Source organism: Protopterus annectens, chromosome 1.part2 (genome assembly GCF_019279795.1).
Source record: "Protopterus annectens isolate FY-2018-M chromosome 1.part2, PAN1.0, whole genome shotgun sequence".
In the NCBI taxonomy this organism is placed as follows: Eukaryota; Metazoa; Chordata; order Ceratodontiformes; family Protopteridae; genus Protopterus; species Protopterus annectens.
The window spans coordinates 215,961,819-215,984,228 of NC_056727.1; the positions used below are offsets into that span (position 1 = coordinate 215,961,819).

Genomic DNA, 22,410 nt, shown 5'->3' on the forward strand with positions numbered 1-22,410 from the left:
GGAAAGTATCAAAGCCCCCATGCTAAAGGATAACGCTGCCCAAGCTACAAAATCCTTTACTAATGCACTCTACGGGCACCTACAAGAATGCATGGATCGTGCTATCCCAAGCAAAACCAAGACTCACTCCTCCAAGAAAAGGAAACCAGTCTGGTGGACCCCTGCCATAAACAAGCTATGCAATAGAAGGAGGAAACTAGTACAGAAAAGAGTAAAATCCTAAGAAGGTAAGACATCCCTGATCAGTATCAGCAAGAAACTACGATCCCTCATAAAATCATCCAAGGCTAGCTTCGAAAGAAAAATTGCCAAGGACTCCAAAGATAACCACAAGGCATTCTTTAGCTATGGCAAGAATCTAAGTGGTAATTCTCAGATCTGCTCGGATTTAGTGCAGAATGACACAAAATACACTGAACCGACCAATATCGCCAACATCCTGGCAGACAGGTTCAGTGCAAACTTCACCCCCCTCTCACCCCCAAAAGGGCCCATAACCATACCAGAAGAATGTAGTGCCCCTGAAATCACAGACACTCAGGTTAAAACAGCCCTCTCCAAAGCCACAAACTCAGCATCAATGGGACCGGACGGTGTCCCAGGCTGCATCCTACATGAGCTCAAAGATGAACTAACCCCTCACCTAAACACACTGTTCAAACTCAGCCTCTGCACAGGCTATGTGCCCATAGAGTGGCGTACAGCAATGGTTATTCCACTCCACAAAGGTGGAGCCACAACAGACCCCGGGAACTATCGCCCTATAAGCCTGACTAGCTTGGTCTCCAAGGCTATGGAGCGCATCATCATGAATGTCATTACCAGAGACACTGGGAACCTCCAAACATTGGACCCTACCCAGTTCAGCTTTGTTAAGGGCAGATCTTACCTCCTAAACCTGGTTAACTTCTTTGAGACAAAAGGCCTTCGACACCATTCCCTATTCTCGTATTATAGACAAGCTCACCCGCCTGAACATAAACCCCTACATCACGAGATGGGTTGCCAACTGGCTCATGGACAGAAGCCACATGGTAAGAGTTGTGGGAGCTAGGTCTGACTCTAAATCGGTTGCAAGTGGCGTCCCCCAGGTCTCAGTCCTAGGACCCCTTCTGTTCGGCATACACTTCTCAGAGGTACAAGCAAGCACAGGAGGGCTATGGCTGACCAAGTTCGCAGACGACTGCAAACTAGGGGCTATAATTGTCTCTTTGGCTGGCACAGACATCCTCCAAAAGGGTCTCACTGAGACAGATACCTGGTGTCAAAACCATGGCCTCAAGCTAAATGCCAAAACATGCATAGTCATCCCCTTTGGAAAAAACAAAGTACCTACAAACTATCACATAGGTGGTAGCCCCCCAAATATGGAAGACGTAATAAGGGATCTGGGGATGCAAGTAGATAGTAATCTATCCTTTGATAATCACATTTCCAAAGTGGTTAGAAAATCCTTCTATGTGGCCCACCTAATCACAAAAGGGTTTGCATCCAGATCAAAAGAGGTCATTGTGCCCCTCTACACATCACTCATCAGACTCATCATAGAGTACAATGCCCCATTTGGGATGTACCTTACAAGACACCTCCAACAGCTGGAAAGACCACAGAAGTACCTCACCAAGAGGATCACTGGCCTCAAACAGATGCCCTATGCAGCTCGACTGAAGAAACTCCAGCTGTAATCAGTTGCATACTGCCTACTCAGAGGTGATATATGCCTGACATACAAGGCCATATCCAACCCAGAAATGATGGACATGCTCCTCCTAAAGAAAACCTTATCCCCTCGAGCCACACACTCTAGGGATCTAAACCTCACCACAGCAATAAATAGGACATGCTGGAGGGATAGATTCCTGTCCCAGAGACTTCCCATGCTCTGAAACAAGATTCCAATCTCCATTAGGCAGAGCTGCTCGCTAACACTCTTCAAGAGGTACCTTGACGAGTGGATGGGAAATAGAAAGGTTACCCTGGGGATCACGTCAGTGGCTCTGCTGGTCAGAGGCACAGGGAACTAAACTAAGGGGGCGGCGAAAGCCAACACAATTCTGGCTAGGCTTATAAATGCCTTCGGACAGATAGCTTAGTACCTACCTATGAACCTATAATATTACAAATGTCTGCTGATTTTGGGCTTTTGTCCTTCCATTATTTTTCTCTTTGTGCAGAACTCTGGAGTAAGACAGTTGAGAGAGTCATTTAAAGCTTAACTGTTTCTGTGTGAAATGATCCCTGAGTTTGCCTCATGCTTTTGGTTTCTGCCTCATAAAAGCATTAATTTTTTGGCAAGTCACTGTGAACTGCAGTCACTAAATGGGGTGGGCAAACTGTGGGTGAAAGCAATGTACCCACTCTTTGCTCATTGTTTATTAAGTCATTATGCATTTGCATGGAATACATTAGCATATTTATTTTCTGACAATTGTTTATGTGAAACAAAGTTGAAACTGTTCCTTATTTACCGAATGCTTCTGACTTTGCATTATATTTTTGGTCTGTACCTTATAAAACGTGTTGTTTTCTGCAGATCATTGAGGGTTGCAGTCACTAAATGTACGGTGGTGACTGTGGACGAAAGTAACTTATCCTCTTGTTATTTGCTGTTTTCAAAGTTTTCCTTTATGACACTTGTCTGTGCATTTGCATGGAGTACATTAGAATGTTTACTCTCTAGCTGCTGTTTATGAGAAAGAAAGCTGTGTGTCCCTGATTTTTACAATGTCCCTGACTTTACCTCATGTTTTTAATCTGTGCCTCATAAAACTTGTTGTTTTCTGGTAAATCATTGAGAATCACAGTTATTATGTAAGTGTGCTGGCTGTACATGAAAGCAAATTACTCTTGTCATTTGCTCATTTAAAGTCTGCTTTTACAAGACTACTGTGCATTTCTATGAAAAAATGCAATTTATTCTTTGGTGACTATATGAAACAAAGATGAAACTTTTCATGTTTTCCAGTCTTTCTTACATTTTTTGTCCTGCGTCACATAAAGTTTGTGTTTTCCTGGCATATCATTGAGGATTACAGTTATGAAATGATGACAAACAATTGACTTTTCAGATTTCATATCTTTCAGAAAATACATGCCCATGAAAAAATAACAGTTTTTGTACCAAACGTTTGGACCTTTGTCCCTTATTACTTTTTAACTTTCTTCCTTTTTTTGTGCTAAGAGGTATTATATTTTTATCACAGATGAGTTGTGCATGACAAAGTGGCTATAACTGTTGAGGGAAGTGTGGGTTGTTTGTGGGTGAAGGTAATTTATCATCTGGTCTTTTGTTCAGTTAATCATCTGGCTTTGCAGGACTTATGTGCATGTGTGTCAGATAAGTTGCAATACTTATAACTACTGTTTGTGAAACAAAGGTGAAATTACATAGTTTTCAACAGTCTCTATTTTCCCAGAATGCACTTAGCTTTGCAGATTGGTCAGTTACTCATAAGACTTGTGGTTTCTCGAAAATCAGTGTGGATTGTAATCATTAAATAATGATATACTTTTACCTTTCAGAAAATACACGCTAATGCAAAAACTACCACTCTAACAATTTTCTAAGTGTATGAGAAGAATCTTTCTTTGATTTTGGGCCTTTGCTTTTCATTATGTTTTGGCTTTTTCCATGATTTTTGGGCTAAAAGATTGAAAGGTATTATTTTTATCAGAGTCAATTGAGATGTACACAGCAAAGTGGCTATAACTGCTGAGTGTTGCTGGAGGCTGTTTATGAACTTAGCACTCACCAGTATATGACAAAAAGAATTAATATACTGTCTAGTTTGCTCAGTTTAAACAGCATGGCTTTCAAGACTAGTAGTGCATTTGTGTAAAATAATTTGGATACTTGTGCTGTTTATTTGTGTGGCACAAACTTTAAATACATTAACGTGTCCATAATTATTTATTTATGTTTATTCAGTCAGATGTCTAAAATGTATCTAATCAACAATGGGTCTATAATGGGTAGTTACAGGGACTTCACCTTCACCTTCACCTTCGATAACCACATCGCCACAACAGTCAGGAAATCCTTCTATGTGGCACACCGCATCACTAAGGGCTTTTCATCCAGAAAAAAGGAGGTCTTTGTCCCACTCCACTCATCCCTCCCTCATTAGACCCATTAAAGAATACAATGCCCTGTTTAGTATGTACCTCTCAAGACATCTGCAACAACTGGAAAGGCTTCAGAAATACCTCACTAAAAAAATCACAGGCCTAAAGCAGATGCCCTATGCTAACCATCTAAAAAAACTTCAGCTGTACTCTGTCGCATATCGTCTACTCAGAGGCAATCTCTTCTTAACATACAAGGCCATGTCAAACCCAATGCTGTTGGAAATGCTACACTTAAAGAAATCCCAATCCTTCAGAGCCACATGCTCCAGCGATCAAAACCTTGTCATCACAATGAACAAAACATGCTGTAGGGATAGGTTCCTGATCCAGAGACTCCCCAGACTCTGGAATATACTGCCCATACATGTCAAGCAGAGCACCTATTTGGCCCTCTTCAAAAGGAACCTTGATGATTGGATGGGAGATAGGAAATTCACCCCGGGGATCACATCAGTCGCTCTGCTAGACAGGGGTCCAGGAAAGTAAATATTGTGGGAAGAAATAGCCAGGGAATTGTTATGGCTAGGCTTGTATAGACCCTAGGGCCGATAGCCTAGTACCAACCTATGAACCTATGAACCTATGATTCTTACTTTCAGAATCAATTTAAACAGTCATTAGCATGGATTTGTAAGAGTGGTATACATTTATGTAAAATAAATTGGAATAATGTACTGTGACCATTTTTTAATCACAGTCATATATTTGAGGTATACATAGTAAAGTGGTTGTAACTGATGGATACAAAGATTGATGACTTATAATGATAGCAACCTGAATGTTCATAAATCATGAAGATAAATGCAAAGAACATGAACATTTATGCATGGTCCAAAAAACCTTTGTGGGGGACCCTCAGTTTGAAATCACCAAGGGCCCAAGGTAGACTTAATCTACCACTGACCTTATTAAATAAAAACGTAAGCCTATATAAAGATTCCCTATCACTAACTAGATGTAGCCTACTATGCAAAAACCTTATTGTGTGAAAAAATAAGAAAGTGTTTCTCTTTATGGTCTTCTGATATGACTTTTAAAGGACAGTGCTATGATTTTTAATGCTCAGAAGTTGAGTGGACACTCAGCAGCAGGTACTTGAAGGCACAGAAGTTACTGATGTAAAATAAATGAATTGCCAAAACCAAAAAGAGAAGAAACTTGCTGGCATGAGTTGCCTTTTGTAGAGAGATAGAAGAAGAAACAGATATACTTGAGGCTGTATCCTCTGCTTTGCATTAGTATTCTGATGAAAGTATTCCTGACTTGGCAGGTTTGCACATACTGTAAGCAACTCTTGATAAAAGATTCCAGTCACTAAAGTAATGAAAGATTTGTGTTTGGAGACAGAAAATGAGAAATCAGTTTCAATAAACTAGCTGACGAAAGAAAGGTAACCTCAAGTTTATACATTGTAAGAGTAAAACAGAGGTAGCAAAAAATGGAATAATCAGCAGGAGGTACACAGAGAAATAGCGAAAACATAAGCAAGAGTAGAGAAAGAGAGAGAGAGACAGAGAGAGAGAGGCAGAGATACATAGAGAGAGAAAGAGATGAGCAATACTTACCCATTACTGGACATTCATATTACGTTCCTGGATGTAAGAAGATGTAGAAGAAATGCTGGCTCATCTGTAAGTTCAAAATGTTTTAGAATGCCTGTGATGAAACTGACACAAAGTAAAATGTTTGTGAAAACTTAGGGATCAACAAAACCAAAGCTAGAACTTTATATTTTATTGGCCTGCTGTAATGAAAGATATTAAAAACTTCTATGCAGCTTGTCCAGAATGTCAAAAACGGTACCACATCCTGTGCCAGAAGTCCACTGATACATATTACTTATTATTTCAGTACTATTTGAGCAGAGAGCCATGAGTCTTATAGGTCCATTAGCAAAGTCTTGTAATGACTACAAATACATTTCAGTGATTACTGAGGGGAGCTAAACAAATAATCACTGGCAATTTGTCTGAATGACAATACCACAAATAAATATCACTAAAGATCATTGTCACCGAACATTAACTTTTGAGTTCGGCTCACTTCTGTTTGACTGTGAAGTTGGTATACAAATCTATATAAATAAATATATATATATATATATATATATATATATATATATATATATATATATATATATATATATATATATATATATATATATATATATATATATATATATATATATATATATATATATATATATATATATATATATATATATATATATATATATAAATATATATATATATATATACACATATGCATGTGCACACACACACCCACACATATATATGCATATATATATATAATATATATATATATATATATATATATATCTATATATATATATATATATATATATATATATATATATATATATAGAGAGAGAGAGAGAGAGAGGTATCCATACATATATATATATATATATATATATATATATATATATATATATATATAAAGAGGTCTGGCTGCCCCTCCCCAAATGAGATGTCCTGGAGTGGCTTGCCTCTTGCAAAAAATATTTTGCAATTCATTAAAAGTGTTTTTCAAAGATATTTTTTTATTGTGTTGTTCTTCACAGAAATTATCTTTGATGAACTGGGCGGCGCAGTGGTTAACGTTGTCGCCTCACACCAAGAGGTTCTCTGGTCCGATTATTGGCTGGGGTGCCTTATGTGCAGAGTTTGCAAGTTCTACCTCTGTTCACGTGGGTTTCCTGTGGGTACTCGGGTTTCCTCCCACAATCCATAGACATGCATCTGGAGCGTTTCTCCCCGGGCCTCTGCTGAAAATAGGCTCTGTCCTAGTTGGACTTTCCCAGTCAACAAAATGATAAATAAATAAAAAAAATAATAAACAAAAAAAAGAACCATTACAAACCAAGTGAAAAGACAATACCAAAAAATCTAGTATCACTTTTCTCCAAGGGAGGGACTCTAGAAGTACTCATGGGTTAGTAATGTACCAGTTTGTTAGTATTTCAAAGAACAAACAGATAGGTTAATGGAGTGCTTTAACAATACTCTGATGCCTGTGCAAAAGAAGACCATAAATCAAGCTGATAATAACTGGATTTAGTTATTTCCTTAAATCCTTTTTGTTAGAAGAGAAATATCCCAAGCTTCAACAAGATCTACCCTGTATGATATACTATATGGTAGACAGGGCTTTTTTGTGATGGTACACACTGGTACAGCGTACCGGCACCTTGGCTACAACAACTGGTCATGTCATCCACTGCATATTAAATTATTTGATTTTCCATGCAAGGGCTAGAATATTTCATGGTGCATAGTCTTCTTCTTCTTCTTCTTCGATCACCTTGTCCGCACATTGAATGGCAGTTGCCAGCCCGGCGCCCAACCTTCCACAGAAGGCACACACACACACACACCTAGGGCCAATTTAGAGTGTCCAATCCACCTGCAGCATGTCTTTGGGATGTGGGAGGAAACGGAGCACGGAGGGAGGAAACCCACACCCACAGGGAGGACATGCAGACGAGGATCGAACCAGAGAACCTCTTGCTGTGAGGCGGCAATGCTAACCACTGCACCACCGTGGCCGCCCTTCATGGTGCATAGTACTAATCACTATTAATAGAATGCACAGAAGCATTGAATAGAACTAAATACCCTGTATGGCAAAAATCTGTGTGACCAAAGATCTTGCAAAAAATACTAAATTTCATCTCAGAATAGTTTCACCATAAACACAGGTAATATATGTTTCCAACATGTGTGCCTACAGGCAGGTGCAAGGGGGTGCACTTGCACACCCCTGGACAAGGGCGCCAGAATTATACAGCTTGGTGGAGGGGGAGGCAAGCATCCCCCAACTCTTACAGGTGCAGGTTAGCCAGGAGGCTTCAACAATTAAAAAAAAAAAAAACGTCTTCACTCCGCATCCAGTGCAGATGTAAATACATTCTGCACTTGTGCACCGAATTTAAGCTAGCAGTAAATGCATGTTGCATGTGTGAGCATGTGGCCGTTCGGCTGTAAACTAAGGTAAGTGTGGGTGCGTGTGTGTGTGTGTGTGTGTGTGTGTGTGTGTGTGTGTGTGTGTGTGTGTGTGTGTGTGTGTGTGTGTAATTGAGTGCGTGCATGTTTGTGTAATGTAAACCATTTGTTTCTGCATGAGAAAGAGTGTGTGTGTGTGTGTGTGTGTGTGTGTGTGTGTGTGTGTGTGTGTGTTTGTGTGTGTGTGTGTGTGTATTTATGTGTATATAATGGTAAAACATGAAGCTACCACTTCTGCATTCACAAACCAACTCATTTTTGTTCTATGTCACTGAGCTAATAAATTGCTAACCAACCCCAAACTTCACTAATACTCCTGTAATTTATGTCAGTGCCTTTAAACAATGTCATTAGTCAAAGAGTGCAAAGGCAATTTAATAAGCAGAAATAAAAGCTATGGGATACATTGTGTGCCCCTTCTCAATACCCAGCATAGAATATTTTTTGTTCAAGTGACAATTTTTTTTGGTGGTGGGGGGATTAGCTAATGCAAACAAATGTTGCATGATAGTCAACCTTATACATTTCTGTTATTTGCTATTATACTAATGTATTAGAGGCATGGGTCTATAACTTAACTCAGTAGTATGTACAGGAAAGTTATATTTTTTCACAAATATCTTCTTTAGTAGGTGCTGTGGCTGTTTAAAGACAGCAGAGGGACTGCTTGGATCATTTGCTAATAGTAAGGAGGAATGGGCTTTACCGATTTCAACAGATTACAGGGCTGCACAGCAGAGCCACCTTAAACAGGTGCAGGAAGTGGTAACAGTTTCTTGCTAATGATTTGTTTTCTGCTTGGTTGGCAAGTGAGCGGTGAATGAGAAATTTAATGGAGGTACCCCAGTAGTAAAATTCTTGAGTGAGTAGACAGGAATATTAGCTGGTTGAAGGGTGAGCAGGCTTAACATGGCAGCAATAAAAGCAATAGCCACAGCAGGAGAAAGATCGACCATAACATCAGCAGAAAGGTCTACGTAGAATAGTGCCAATGGAGAGCTTGGGGCCAAAACAGATAATGGTGAGAAGAAGGGCAAATAGGCTGGGATAGAAGGTGGGTTATATTTGGTTCTTGGGTCCTGGGAGTAATTGCTGGAGTTTTACTTTTTTGTTGGTGACTACACTGTCCAAGAAATTTTACTTTTCAATTGAGTGCAATGTACATATTTCTCGCTAAAGTATGCCAATATGCAGTAAAATGTTGTTTGGTTTTCTGCAGGAAAGATGCCTTTAGTTACACTTAACTGATTTGATAGCTTCTGTGTAATTTCAGAAAGCTACGATGTAATTTGAAATTATCCCGTTTTGAGATGGCTTCGTTATACATTAAACTATCAGTGGATTTACAAGGGCTTCTATGTTGGTTAAATTAATTGCGTGTGCCTGTAATATTAAGTCTGCATGTTTTAGGCATATGTGATGTTTGTGCACCTGATTTTATTCATTTATTTTTTCATGAAAGAGGATCTGAAGAAAAGAGAAGTATTTTTTTTTGGGGAGGGGGGGATTGGCCATGAGTTGTGAATTACAAAACCATGTTTCAGTGGCTGTTAAAGCTTCCCAGGTAATGTTTTGGAGATGTACCAGGAAAAGACTGGTAAGACCCTGTCTGGAAGGGACGTATGTGATATATTGAGATATTTGGAACCCCTTGATGAATAAAGGATATAACATGTTAAGTCAGTTTTGCCAAATAAACAAAACATGTAGCGCTCGGACTATTGGCCTCTATATACCTTCAGTCCTTCACAGCACCTCAAACTTGATCCATACACAATGTATGCATGCTGCCACTTTTTTGTTTACAAAAAAAGCACTGATGGTAGACAACCCCAAGGCATGCCAAAAATAGCAAATGAGACTTAGAGGGAGGAAAAAAACTAAGTGTGACAGGACACTTTACAAAGTTGTAAGATAGGCTCAAACTTTAAAGGACAGTATTTAAAGAGCATATACAAATTACAAATAAATTATGCAACAGAGAGTATATGTATGACAAAAGTTCCACATGTAGAGAGTTTAAAACAAGTTACACACAAAGCCGGCTCCAGTACTAGGCAACCTAGGTTGTTGCTTAGGATCCATGTTCATATGTTCATAGGTTCATAGGTAGATACTAGGCTATCTGCCCTAGGGCATTTATAAGACTAGCCAGAGTGCATTTGGCTTCCGCCTCCCTATTAGATTAGCCTACTGTGTCTCTGTAAAGTAGGTCACAGAATGTACCCTTTTAAGATTAGTTTACTGTGCCTCTGTCTAGCAGGGACACAGAAGAGATCCCAGGGGTGAATTTGCGATTTCCCATCCACTCGTCCAGATTTCGCTTGAAGAGGGTCAGCGAGGGGCTATGTCTAACATGAATTGGGATTCTATTCCAGAGTGAGGCGAGCCTCTAGGAAATGAATCTGTCCCTCCAGCATGTCGTATTTATTTTTGTGCTGAGGTTTAGGTCCCTGGAGCATGTAGCTCTAAGGGACTTGGATTTTTTGAGGTGGAGCATGTCCATTATGGCTTTGTACGTCAGGCATAGATCGCTTCTGAGTAGGCAGTAAGAAACTGAGTAGAGCTGGAGTTTCTTTAGTCGAGCTGCATAGGACATCTGTTTGTAGCCCATGATCCTCTTGGTGAGGTACTTTCGGGGTCTCTCCAGTTGCTGCAGGTGTCGGGTAAGGTACATCCCAAAAGGGGCATTGTATTCAATTATGGGCCTGATGAGTGACGAGTAGAGGGGCACAATGACCTCTCTTGATCTAGATGCGAACCCTTTCGTGATAAGGTGGGCTATATAGAAGGTCTTTCTAACCACTTTGGCAACGTGATTATCAAAGGAGAGATTACTATCTACGTTGGTCCCCAAATCTCTAATTACTTCTTCCGTACTTAATGGATTACCACCTATGTGGTAATTTGTAGGCACCTTGTTTTTCCCAAAGGGGATGACTATGCACTTTTTAGCATTTAGCTTGAGGCCGTGGCTCTGGCATCAAGCATCCGTCTCAGTGAGACCCTTTTGGAGGATGCTTGTGTCAGCTGGAGATTAGATTATGGCCCCCAGTTTGCAGTCATCTGCAAACTTTGTCAGCTATAATCCCCCTGTGTTAGCCTGAACCTCAGAGAAGTATATACCGAACAAGAGAGGTCCCAGAACTGAGCCCTGTGGGATGCCACTTGTAACTGGTTTGGATTCGGACATGGCACCATTGATTCTGTCCATGTGGGTTCTATCTCTGAGCCAGTTTGCAACCCATCTTGTGATATAGGGGTTGATATTTAAGCTGGTAAGCTTATTTATGATGCCCAAGTGGGGTATTGTGTCGAAGGCTTTTGCGAGGTCCAGGTAGGCTGTGTGGACTACCTTGCCCTCATCTATGGCTTTTGTAACTGTTTCAAATAAATCAACTAGGTTTAAGAGGCAAGATCTGCCCTTAACAAAGCCAAATTGGGTAGGGTCCAGTGTCTGGAGGCTCCCAATGTCTTTGTTTATGAGTTCCATGATAATATGCTCCACAGCTTTACAGACCAGACTAGTCAGGCTTATGGGGCGATAGTTCCCGGAGTCCGTTGTGGCACCATGGGACCACTGTAGCTGTACGCCATTCTTTGGGTACATATCCTGTAGTAAGGCTAAGTTTGAACAGTGACTTAATGTGAGGGTTCAGTTCTTCTTGGAACTCATGTAAGACACAGCCTGGGACACTGTCCAGTCCCATAGATGCTGTGTTTTTTGCTTTTGAGAGGGCAGCTTTCACCTGTGCATTTGTGATATCAGGGAGGTTACATTCAGTTGGGATAAGCATTTGCTCCTTTGGGGGGGAAAGGGGGGAGAAGTTTGCACTGAATCTGTCTGCTAGGAGGTTGGCTATGTCATTTTGTACTGTTATGCAACAATTCAGAGCATATCTGGAAGTTTCCACCCATGTTCCTGACATAACTAAAGAAGGCCTTGTGATTATCTTTAGTGTCTAGGGCAATTTTTCTTTCGAAACTGGCCTTTGATGATTTTATGAGGGATCAAAGTTTCTTGTTAATACTGATCAGAGATGCCTTCCCTTTTTGGGATTTTGCTCTGTCATGTAGTAGCTTCCTCCTTCTGTTGTATAGCTTATTTATGGCCGGGGTCCACCAGACTGGTCTCCTGTTTTTGGAGGAGTGAGTCTTGGTTTTATTTGGGATAACATGATTCATGCATTCCTGCAGGTGCTCATAGAATGCATTTGTAAAGAATTCTGTAGATTAGGCTGTATTATCCTCTGGCCCGGGGGCTTTGAAGGATTCCACCTCAGTCTTGAGAAGTGCAAAGTTGGCTTTTGAGAAATTCTTTACAGTGATTTCCTTGGCTGTGGGTGGGGACGGGATATGGATGTCCAGGGAAATTTGTTTATGGTCTGATCTTACCAATGAGGGGTTTACCTCTGGTGTGGAACATAGAGTCCCCATGTTGGTGATGACCAGGTCCAATATGTTGTTCCCTCTTGTGGGAGTGGTGACCAGTTGTTCCATCGCGTTAGAGTTTATAAATTCAAGGAACCACTGGGCGAGGGTGTTTGGGATTGAGTTGTTTTCCCAGTCAATGTTTGGGTAGTTGAAGTCACCCAATAACATAGTGTTTGGAGAGACCTTCATATTCTCCAGTGTTCTCAGGAATGCCAAGTGGGATTCCTGTAATAGGGAGGGTGTTCTGTAGCAGGCTACAAACTGAAAGGCAGTTTTGCCCGCTGTTAGTTGCACATGGATGGTTTCCGATGCTTCGTGCAGTGCCACTATCCTGGAGGTGTAGGTATCTTTGATGAATATAGATACTCCCCCTCCTTTTGTGCTTCGGTCCGAGTTTTGGGGCTGAAACGCATGGTATGAGTTATAACCTGGTAGTGCTGGGGTGCTCTCAGGAGCCTTGAACCCAGTTTCTGTTACTGCACAGACATCGATTTTCTCCATACTGAGGAGAGACTCGAGTGCGCGCATCTTGTGGTTTAGACTTCTGGCATTGAGTAGCATGTTGATTTGAGGGGCTCTGGCATCTATAATTAAAATAGTAAAAAGTAACATTTGCATTCCTGTATGCAAAAAAAAAAAATGTAAAATAAACTAGCATTAGGATCTCGCATAGCAAACCATCCAGCGTTAAGAACTTGGAGACAGCATGCTACATACAGCAAACCCTAGAGTTAGGCTTACGTAACACAACACAAACCCAATTAGAAAACTAGATGCATAGTGTATGTAGATGCAGAGTAGCCAACCCTCTGACTGGAGTTGTTCCTTGATCCATTGAGTAGATTTACCAAGCCCCTGTTGTGTGTGTGTAATGCCTCAGTTAGGGCCAATGCCTAGGTAAGTGGCTTTGATCAGAGTCAAACCCTGATCCTAGTTATTGGCAAGCAAGTGACATACACCTCCTACACTAACTACTAAGTCTCCTTTAATTTTATTTATTTACTTAGTTTTGTAAGTCACAGAGGATTACAATGTCAGTCATAGAGTTTTATAGTTGTATCATTCATTGTCAGAGTTGTAACAGGTATTTGGTGCAAAAGGCTGTGGGTTCTCTTCCCACAGTAGGCAGATTGATTGTATACACACACCATATTTAATTATTTTTTTATTTTTAATGTAACATAGACAATTTATTATTCAAAGGCAGCAGACACTGAATTTGTAGATAAAGTACTGAACTACAAAGCTGTTTGCCAGCTGCAACATCTTCATTAGTCACATTTCTCTTTAATGCGGAATTATTCAGATGTCTTACTTTAGCAGAGACTATACATATTGACCAATGTTGGTATATTCTAATGGCAGCAGTCTGAGTGTTTTTTTATGGTTGAAATGTTTTGAAATGGGTAGTTTTGTCATTATTGATTCATACATTTTGTTTCACTGCTTTTTTGGAAAACAATGTTAAAACTATAAAGTTAAAATACACTCTAACAAGTAATTTATTTTTATTTATTTAAATTTGTTGACCGGGAGTGTCCGACTGGACGTGGGTCCATTTTCAGCGGAGGCCCGGGGAGAAAAGCTCCACAGTAAAATAAACAGACAGTAGTTACATTGGATTACATAGTGATTAACAATTTAACATAGAAATTACTTACAACATATTTACAGATGAAGAACATAGTACATCAGTAGACAACTGGAATCTTTATCTGTGAAGTACATAACAGGCATTAACAAATGTAACAATGAGAAGTTTCTGCTGTATAATAAGTACTAGGCTTATGAGCATCTGAACTTGCTATCATCAAGGTAGTTAGTGGAGGTGAAAGAAAGGTAGTAGTTGGATGGGGTGGATGATATTAGAGTGGGAGTTGCAAGGGCATAGCCAGCATGTTTTTAGGTGCACTTTTAATAAAGTTTTGAAGTTGGTGCATGATGGTACGGAGGTAATTGTGGGTGGGAGTGAGTTCCATAATTTGGCTATGGCGCAAGAGAATAGTGCTTCACCAGCAGAGTTATTGGCTTTAGTGATCTGCAAGTGATTTTTGTTGCTGGATCTTAGTGGTCTGGTGGTGCAATAGGGTTGGAGTAGATTCTGGAGGGATGGGACATTTAGTGGATGGTTTACTAGTTTGTGGGTGAGTGAGAGTTGATACCACTGAAGGAGGTGAGGGAGTTCAAGCCAGCCCAGTCCAGCAAGTGAGAGACAGTGGTGACTACGGTAGGATGCCCCTGTGGCGAATTTTATGATTTTGTTGTAGCAGGTCTCTAGCTTGTTTAGATCACATTGCCTTAGGTTGGTATATACTGGAGTGGCATAAAGTAGGGTGGAGATAAGGTGGGAATTTGCTATTGAAATCTTTGCTGCTTTGGTGAGAAATTGTTTATTTCTGTATAATGCTCCTAGTTTTTGTGGACTTTTTTTATGGTCATGGATATGTGAATGTCAAATTTTAGTTTATTGTCTATTTCCACTCCTAGCAATTTGGTGTGTTCAGTTGGGTATATAGTGGTGTTGTCTTTGCTGTGATGTTAAAGTGAGAGTTGTTTTGAGTATGTTTGGTGGGTTGGAAGATGAGTAGTTTAGTTTTGTTTGGGTTGAGTATTAATTGGGCATCGGATAACCATGTTTCAACAGAGGAAAAGGCTTCCTGTGTGACTTTCTGCAGTTTGGGTAGGGACTGGGCTGAGCAGATGATGGTAGAGTCATCTGCGTATTGGATGAGTGTGCCATGTTTGGTGGCAGAGGTTAGATTATTGGTGTAAACAGAGAAAAGTAGGGGTCCAAGGATGGATCCTTGGGGAACCCCTATGGAGACAGGTAGTTGGGGAGATATGTCATTCTGCCATACAATGGATTGTTGGCGGTCAGACAGGTAACTCTGAAACAGGTGGTGACTGATTGTGAAAAGGATAGGTTATTGAGGACAGAGATAAGTTGTTTGTGTGGGACCATGTCAAATGCTTTAGATAGGTCTAGGAAAGTAGCAGAGGAGAGATAGCCATTGTTTTTATGCTGAAGGATAGTGTTTGTAAAGGAGTGTAAGGCAGTGGTGGTGCTATGGTTTGGTCGGAAACCATGCTAAGTACTGGAAAGGAGGTTGTTAGTAAGGAGGTAGTGTGAGACCTGAGAGTGTATGCACCTCTCTAGTATTTTGGAGAGTGGAGAGAGAATAGCTATGGGGCGGTAATTGGTTAGTTCTGCAGAGGGTCCGCCTTTGTGGAGGGGAATTATATGTGAGACTTTCCACAATGTGGGAACGTAACTTTCTGACAGAGATCGGTTAATCAAGATGGATACTGAGTAGGCCAGAGCATCAGCTGCGATTTGTAGGTATTCACTTGGGAGGTTATCTGCTGCTAATTTGGTGGGTTTAAGTTTAGTTAAGAGTTTTTTTTATGTTGGAGGTAGGTACAGGAGAAAAAGAGAAGGCAGTGGGGAGATTACTAGTTGAAGGTGTGGGTTGGAGGGGGGGGGGGTTGTGTTGTTTAGCTAGTGATAGTATGGTTTGGGTGAAGTGTGTGTTGAATGAGGTAGCAATATTTTCTGAGGAGTGGGGGATGTTAGGAGGAGGGGTACTGACTTTACCTGGGTGGAGGATGGAGTTTATGGAGGACCAGAATTGTTTGGGGCTGTGTTGTGAGGAGTCTAGGGCAGACTGGTAGTATTGGAATTTGTCCCGTTTTATTAGCTTTTTGACTCTATTGTAGTTCTAGGAATTTCTGTCTAGCTGCGGGGTTTTGGTTTTCGCCAGTGCTCCCAGGCTTTATCCCTGTTTTTCATTTCTGACTTAGTGGTTTTCTGTAGCCATGGGGAGGGTTGTGCTTTGGTTCTGGAAAATCTTATGGGGGCATGGTAATTAAGGATGTTCAGGAAGGTAGTATTAAAAAATTCAACTGCGTCATCTAGACTGAGGTACTTTAGAGCATGCCAGTTACATTCTTTGAGGGATGAGATGAATGTGAGTGGGTTAAAGTTTATTTTTACGATTTGACGATAGATGACAGGTTTAGCTTGGTACAGGTATTTTTTGAGTAGGAATGTTGGGGAGTGATCACTGAGGCTATCTGATAAGCAGCCTGTTATATATGACTGGGGGTTCTTACTGACTAGTATCCAATCCAGAGTAGAGTGCTTGCTGGAGTTTTTATTTATCCTTGTTGGTGACTGGACTAGTTGGGTGAAGCCATGAAGGTGTACATGATGGGTTGGATTGTTGCCAGAACAGGATTGCCAGTCAATATTGAAATCACCTAAGATGATAGTTTCTTGGGGGAGATGGTGGGTAGACCAGCTGAGGAGGTTTTCTAGTGGAGGGATGTTTTGGGCAGGTGGGAAGTAGCATCCAATTATGTTGATGGTTTTGTTTCGGTTAAGTTTGAGGTTGGTATATATTATTTCTTCATTGCCTATTTGTGGAGCTGATGATTTTAAGATCTGGATGTTTAGATGTTGTTTAAATATTATAGCTACACCACCTCCTTTTTTGTTTAGCCGGTCTACTCTTAGTATGCCGTAACCTGTAGGGAGTATTTGCTCACTGGTAATGTGAGGTTTTAGCCAGGTTTCTGTCAGGATGACTATATCTGGGGAGTATAAGTCTATGGTGGCATGGAGTTCATGGACTTTGTTGGATATACTTCTAATATTTAGGCTTAGTAGAAGGAAGTCACTTGGCTTTCTATTGGCTGTAATATGGGAGAAGTTGTGGTTTCTAGTCTGATTATGAGGATTGGGGTTGGAGATGGTAGGACCAGGGTTGGGGTGGATGTCTCCACTTAGGGCTAGTTTTGATATGCATGAGATTATTAGTTTTCTCAGTTTTAGAATGTGTTTGTTTATAAGGGAAATTTTATGATTGTTTTCTGTGGGTAATAGGTATGGTGGGAGGGTTACTATGTTAAGTTGTAGGGATACTTTATGTTTGATTAATATACTTGGTAGAATATGTGGGGGGTGCATAGGGATGGTTCTTGAGCTGGTGGGAGGGGAGCTGAGTATGGGTGAGACATGGGTGGTGGTGTGAGTAGTAGTACAGTGGTAGTGGTTGAGTGGGGGAATGATGGAGCTTTGGTAGGATGTAAGATATGCAAGGAGAGTGCATGCAGTGAGCAAAGGAAAGGTATGCTTGTACATGTCAGTTGAGGAGGTGTGATAGTAGAGGGAATATGGAGGAGGTAGTGTTGGGTTAGCTTTGTGGTTGGCTATTGGAAAGATGGGAGGGGTTTGAGTGTAATAAAGGTGGGACCACTGGGGGCGGGAGGGAATAGGGGGCAGGGCTGGGAGCGAAGCAGGTAGAGACTCTGTTAGGTTCCTGTATGAGGGGCTGGAAACAATCACAAAGCAAGACAAGTATGTGTTAAGAACAATCACAATTGACCAAGGACTGCTCTGAAACTGTAAGTCTTGTCTTAATTTCTCAGGTGGAAAACCAGGATAACCTTGTATCAGTAGGCTACTGTGGTATAGTTTAAATAAACAAACACACAGTATTGATCAGTTATGGATACTATTTGCTAACAGAAGGGAATAAGAGAAAGTGGAAGATGTGTGTGTGGTGGTGGGGGGGGGGTGCTTACAGCCAAAGCACAGTGCTCTCCAGGGAAAAATGAAGATGCTGCATTAAACAAGGAAATAACAATACAATCAGTAAGGTGAATTAAAAAAACACATGCATGCATGCACATATGTATACATAGTCTTAAAAATGTATGCAGGGGGTCCATAGTTTGAAAACAACCCAAACGTACATGTAATCCTCTACTGTCCAGATGCATTTTCTATGAATGTGGGCTTCAATGCACTTTCAATGAATGTGAGTTTCATGGGCAGAGAAGTTTGCTGTTGCTCATGGCAAGTCTTTTTTTTTTATTATGAGACTGTATTGTTTTATCAAATGGCTATCAGGGTTTGTGCTACAACATTTGAAGTAAATTTTTAAATTAAATCCAAATATCTGCAATCACTGTAAAAGTAAAGAAAAAAACAGTTCAGGTTTGAGCAGTGTTTATAGTAATTGGGGAGAGATAGGCTTGCAATAGAACATGAGAATGGTTGCGAGGGGGAGACTAGTTGTTGGGGAGGTTGGTTGCAGGGGTGGGGCCTGATCCATTACTCTGAATAGAACCTATTTTAGCACAATCTGCCTCTGGGTACAAAGTGTTAGTATTGATGCCTTCTGCTGAAAATTCATTCCCAGCAATTCAGCAAGGACACTTTGAGGTGTGTAGAAAATAATACAAACTAGAAAGAGTAAAACAGGCAAATATATCATAGAAATGTGGAGGGAAGTTGAAGCTACTGCAGTCAACCTGGGTGTTAACCTAGAAGCAAAGAGTGTAATATGCAGAATTCTGTACCTGTTGTTCAAATATATGAAACATTGTCTCAGATCCAGAAAGAAGAAGTAGATTTTTTTTTTACTCAGAAATAAAGAGATTTATTTTTCTGAGATAGCTTGTAGAAAAGATTTAATACGGCATCATTTTGAAATTGTGTCAGGGAAACAGTAAACCTACAACTGTATAGATTACCAGCGCCCTGAAGACAAATAGTAAATGAAGAAATGGAAAAATTGCTTAAGTTATGAGATATTGAAGAAACCCAAAATGAATAACTGGAACACTCTGATTGTTTTTGTCCCTAAATCAGATTGCACTATAGCATTCTATAATGATTTGTGAAGGCGGAATGACATATTCAGATTTGACATTTATATCCAATGCCTAGCATGGATAAGCTTAGAGAGACACTAGTCAAAGTGAGGTTTTTGTCCATGATGCATCTAAGAATGGGGTATTGGCTTATCTCCTCAGCCCTGAAACCAAAGTGAAGACAGCATTCTCCACTCCTGAAGGTCTTTTAATTATATATTCTTACCCTTTGGAATCCATGGTGACTCTGCCACTTTACAAAGGTATAATGCAGACAAAATTCTGAAACCTCATGCCAGGTAATTGGCAATGTACATTGATGATGTTATAATTTATTCAGCACATTGAGATTCACAGTTGTCCAATGCAGACTGGGTCTATATTAGTTCACCGAACTTGCCCCACAGCACAACTTTACCCATTTCTCTACTGTAGTGCGATCTCAGCGTTGGTATATATAGTTGAGGGGGTGGGTGTGGTGGCAATGCCCCCCCACTTGGATGGGTTAAATTTATCTAGATTTGGATCCATTGTGCTGTGGGGGTAAGTATTTCTTTGCTCTGGGAGTATTCAGCGAATCACAGAAGTGTTTTTCATTGAATACATTTCGATGAATGTGTGTTCGCTGAAGAGTGACTTTGCCGAACTAATATAGACCATGGAGGGCTCTGTAAGGCAGGCAAGACTTACACTTAATGCTACCAAATGTAAACTCAATGCCATAGAAAACAAATGCTCAGCTTGTGTGATTGGACGATAGGTAATTAGAACTCCACTATCCCCCCCCAAAAAAAAAAAAATAGAGGCTGTCAGAAACTGGCCAATTCTTAACACCAGCAGGTGACTAGAAATTTGTATTCAACTTTGCCACCAAAGTGACAGTGGGCACTAACTTTTCTGCAGTACTATTTGTTAGGCTGTATTTTTACTTTGGTAACTGATCATGCATCTCTGCAGTGGTTGTACCAGCAAGAGGACATAAACATCAAATTGCACAGGTAGGCTTTTATCAGTATAGCCTTTTCATTTCATTATTAGGAGTAGCATCAGCCCACAAAAGTGAGATTTGTTATCCTGGTGCTATAACCCATCCCATCCCATTCAGAATGCGACCTGGCGTGTTATGCTGCTCCTGGTGGTGGTGGGTTTATTGTACCATACTGGCTGTTTGACTTATAAATGTGCTGCATATGTACTGTGTATTATGGTAAGAAATTGACAGCAGCGTTTTTTCCATATATTATACTAGTGAAATCCTGTAATAGTTTAGTTAAATGTGAATCATCTGGACAAGCTGTTCTTAAACATAAAGCTTGTAGTAGAGCCTGCAGCTGTGGCATGCGGGTATAAAGCCCTGACAATAGGCAAGGTGACTCAATTTAACTAGTGTTTTGGTGCTTGACCACACATACAGTAAGGATGAATGTGCGTATCATGAGAGAGAATGACTGCAGTTCTAACCCATCTTTTGCTGTGGCTCCATTGACAGAGCCCAGCTGCAAAGCAGAAGTTTGTCATGCATTGGGTAAGCCAACTCAGGGAGATGTGAGAGTGGCATTTCAAACTAGTGATGGTAGCTCCTGTCAGCATTTATAGGAGACTGTGCATGAACTGATTATGGGAGTTTAAACAGCCCTCACAGTGATATAGGTGCTCATATTACCCCTGTCAGAAGGCAGAGGTTAGATACATATATGAAAACTGCTCTCATTGCTAGGATGCCAGCAAAACATGAAGTGCCATCATGACTGGCTGGATAATAAGCCCCTTACAGGCTTGATGGTCACCAGGCAAGGGGATAACAGTGATACAAAAAAGGAAGACTTGTATCCACAGTGGTCAGAGATGCTTGCCTCTCATAGAGAGGAATTTCAAGGCTAAGACTGGAGTCTGTTGGCATAGCCTAACCAGAGGAAGTGAAGTTCCAGAAGAATCACTTGAAGTTCTGTGAGTTTACTCAGACTACCAGCAACCTACCTTGGGATGCACCTAGGGACTGCAAAGCAGCTTGTCCTGAGCTGCAAACCCAAGTGTGTGAGCTGCAAAGAGTGTCAAGTTCCATTAAAAAACTTTAAAACTGGACTGAAAACCAGACAATTGAACTGCAAGTTGACCAGAACTGTGTTAAGTAAAAATGTGCTCATTTTATTTTTAAGTTGGAGTGAACTTTTGATTTACTATCTTACTAATAATAAACTACTCAAACTGAAGAAATGATCTGCACTGTGTTAAGCCTGCTAGAACACATATGTAATCAAACAACAAATAATATTTAATCAGGTAAATTTCATCTGCATTGATTATACTGCATCATCTGTTTCTTCCTATGGGCTGCCTTTTACGTTAAGTTATGCATTATCTGAAAATGATACAATACCCCTGCTAATGCAATGTAGTTAATGTCTGAAAATATTCACCTGAAGGTGAAGATAACTTTTTTCTTTTGTGTTTGTTTAATTTCATATGCATAAAAATGCAAATACCGTGATTTATAATTTCAGACACTGGAGATGGTATTTCTGAACTTATGCAAAACAACAGAGGAGCCAGTTGTGAGGCTTGAAGTTGATGGTAAAATAACACGGACGAAGAAAACATATTCAATTCAGGATTCTGATGATGACCTTTTAATTTTACAACATGAAAATTCTGACGGAGAAGAAGAACAGAAAGATGAAAAATGCCACGAACATGAATTGAAAGGTAAACCTTCATATGTTTGTAGAGCTATTATGCAAAACAAATCAAGAGACTATTCATGTTATTCAAAATAGAATTCATAATATCTATGCACAAGTATGCATCAATATCCACATAAGTGTTTAATACCTAAGCATGAATACAATAAAAACATAAATATAAATCAACAGCAAATGACAAATTATTTAAAAGTACAAATGCAAAATACTGGAAAATTAATATTATACTGTGTTGTGAGGGATTGTTTAAAACTGATGAGCACTGGAAATATCTTCAATTACCCAAGTAAGAGGTTTCAGAGGTGTGGTCCTTGAAAAGTGAAGGAATATTTACATGACAATCAAGCTACACCCTCAAAACTTTGAACAGTTCCAGAGGAGATGAACATATGGCACGAGCTGGTCGGTACTAGGCCAGCAACTCCTTAAAGTGGTAAGGATTCAGACTATGTAGGGCTAGACAA

General features: G+C 40.3%; 1 protein-coding gene across 3 annotated transcripts in view; it reads left to right on the forward strand.

The window, feature by feature from the left end:
- The window catches only part of LOC122788685 (ABC transporter G family member 23-like), a 1,725,589-nt gene that overhangs the window by 526,458 nt on the left and 1,176,721 nt on the right, over positions 1–22,410 (forward strand). For all 3 annotated transcript variants that reach the window (XM_044055583.1, XM_044055595.1, XM_044055590.1), the window contains exon 8: positions 21,749–21,950. In XM_044055583.1, the coding sequence (XP_043911518.1) occupies positions 21,749–21,950 (202 nt within the window). The remainder of the gene's footprint in view (positions 1–21,748; positions 21,951–22,410) is intronic.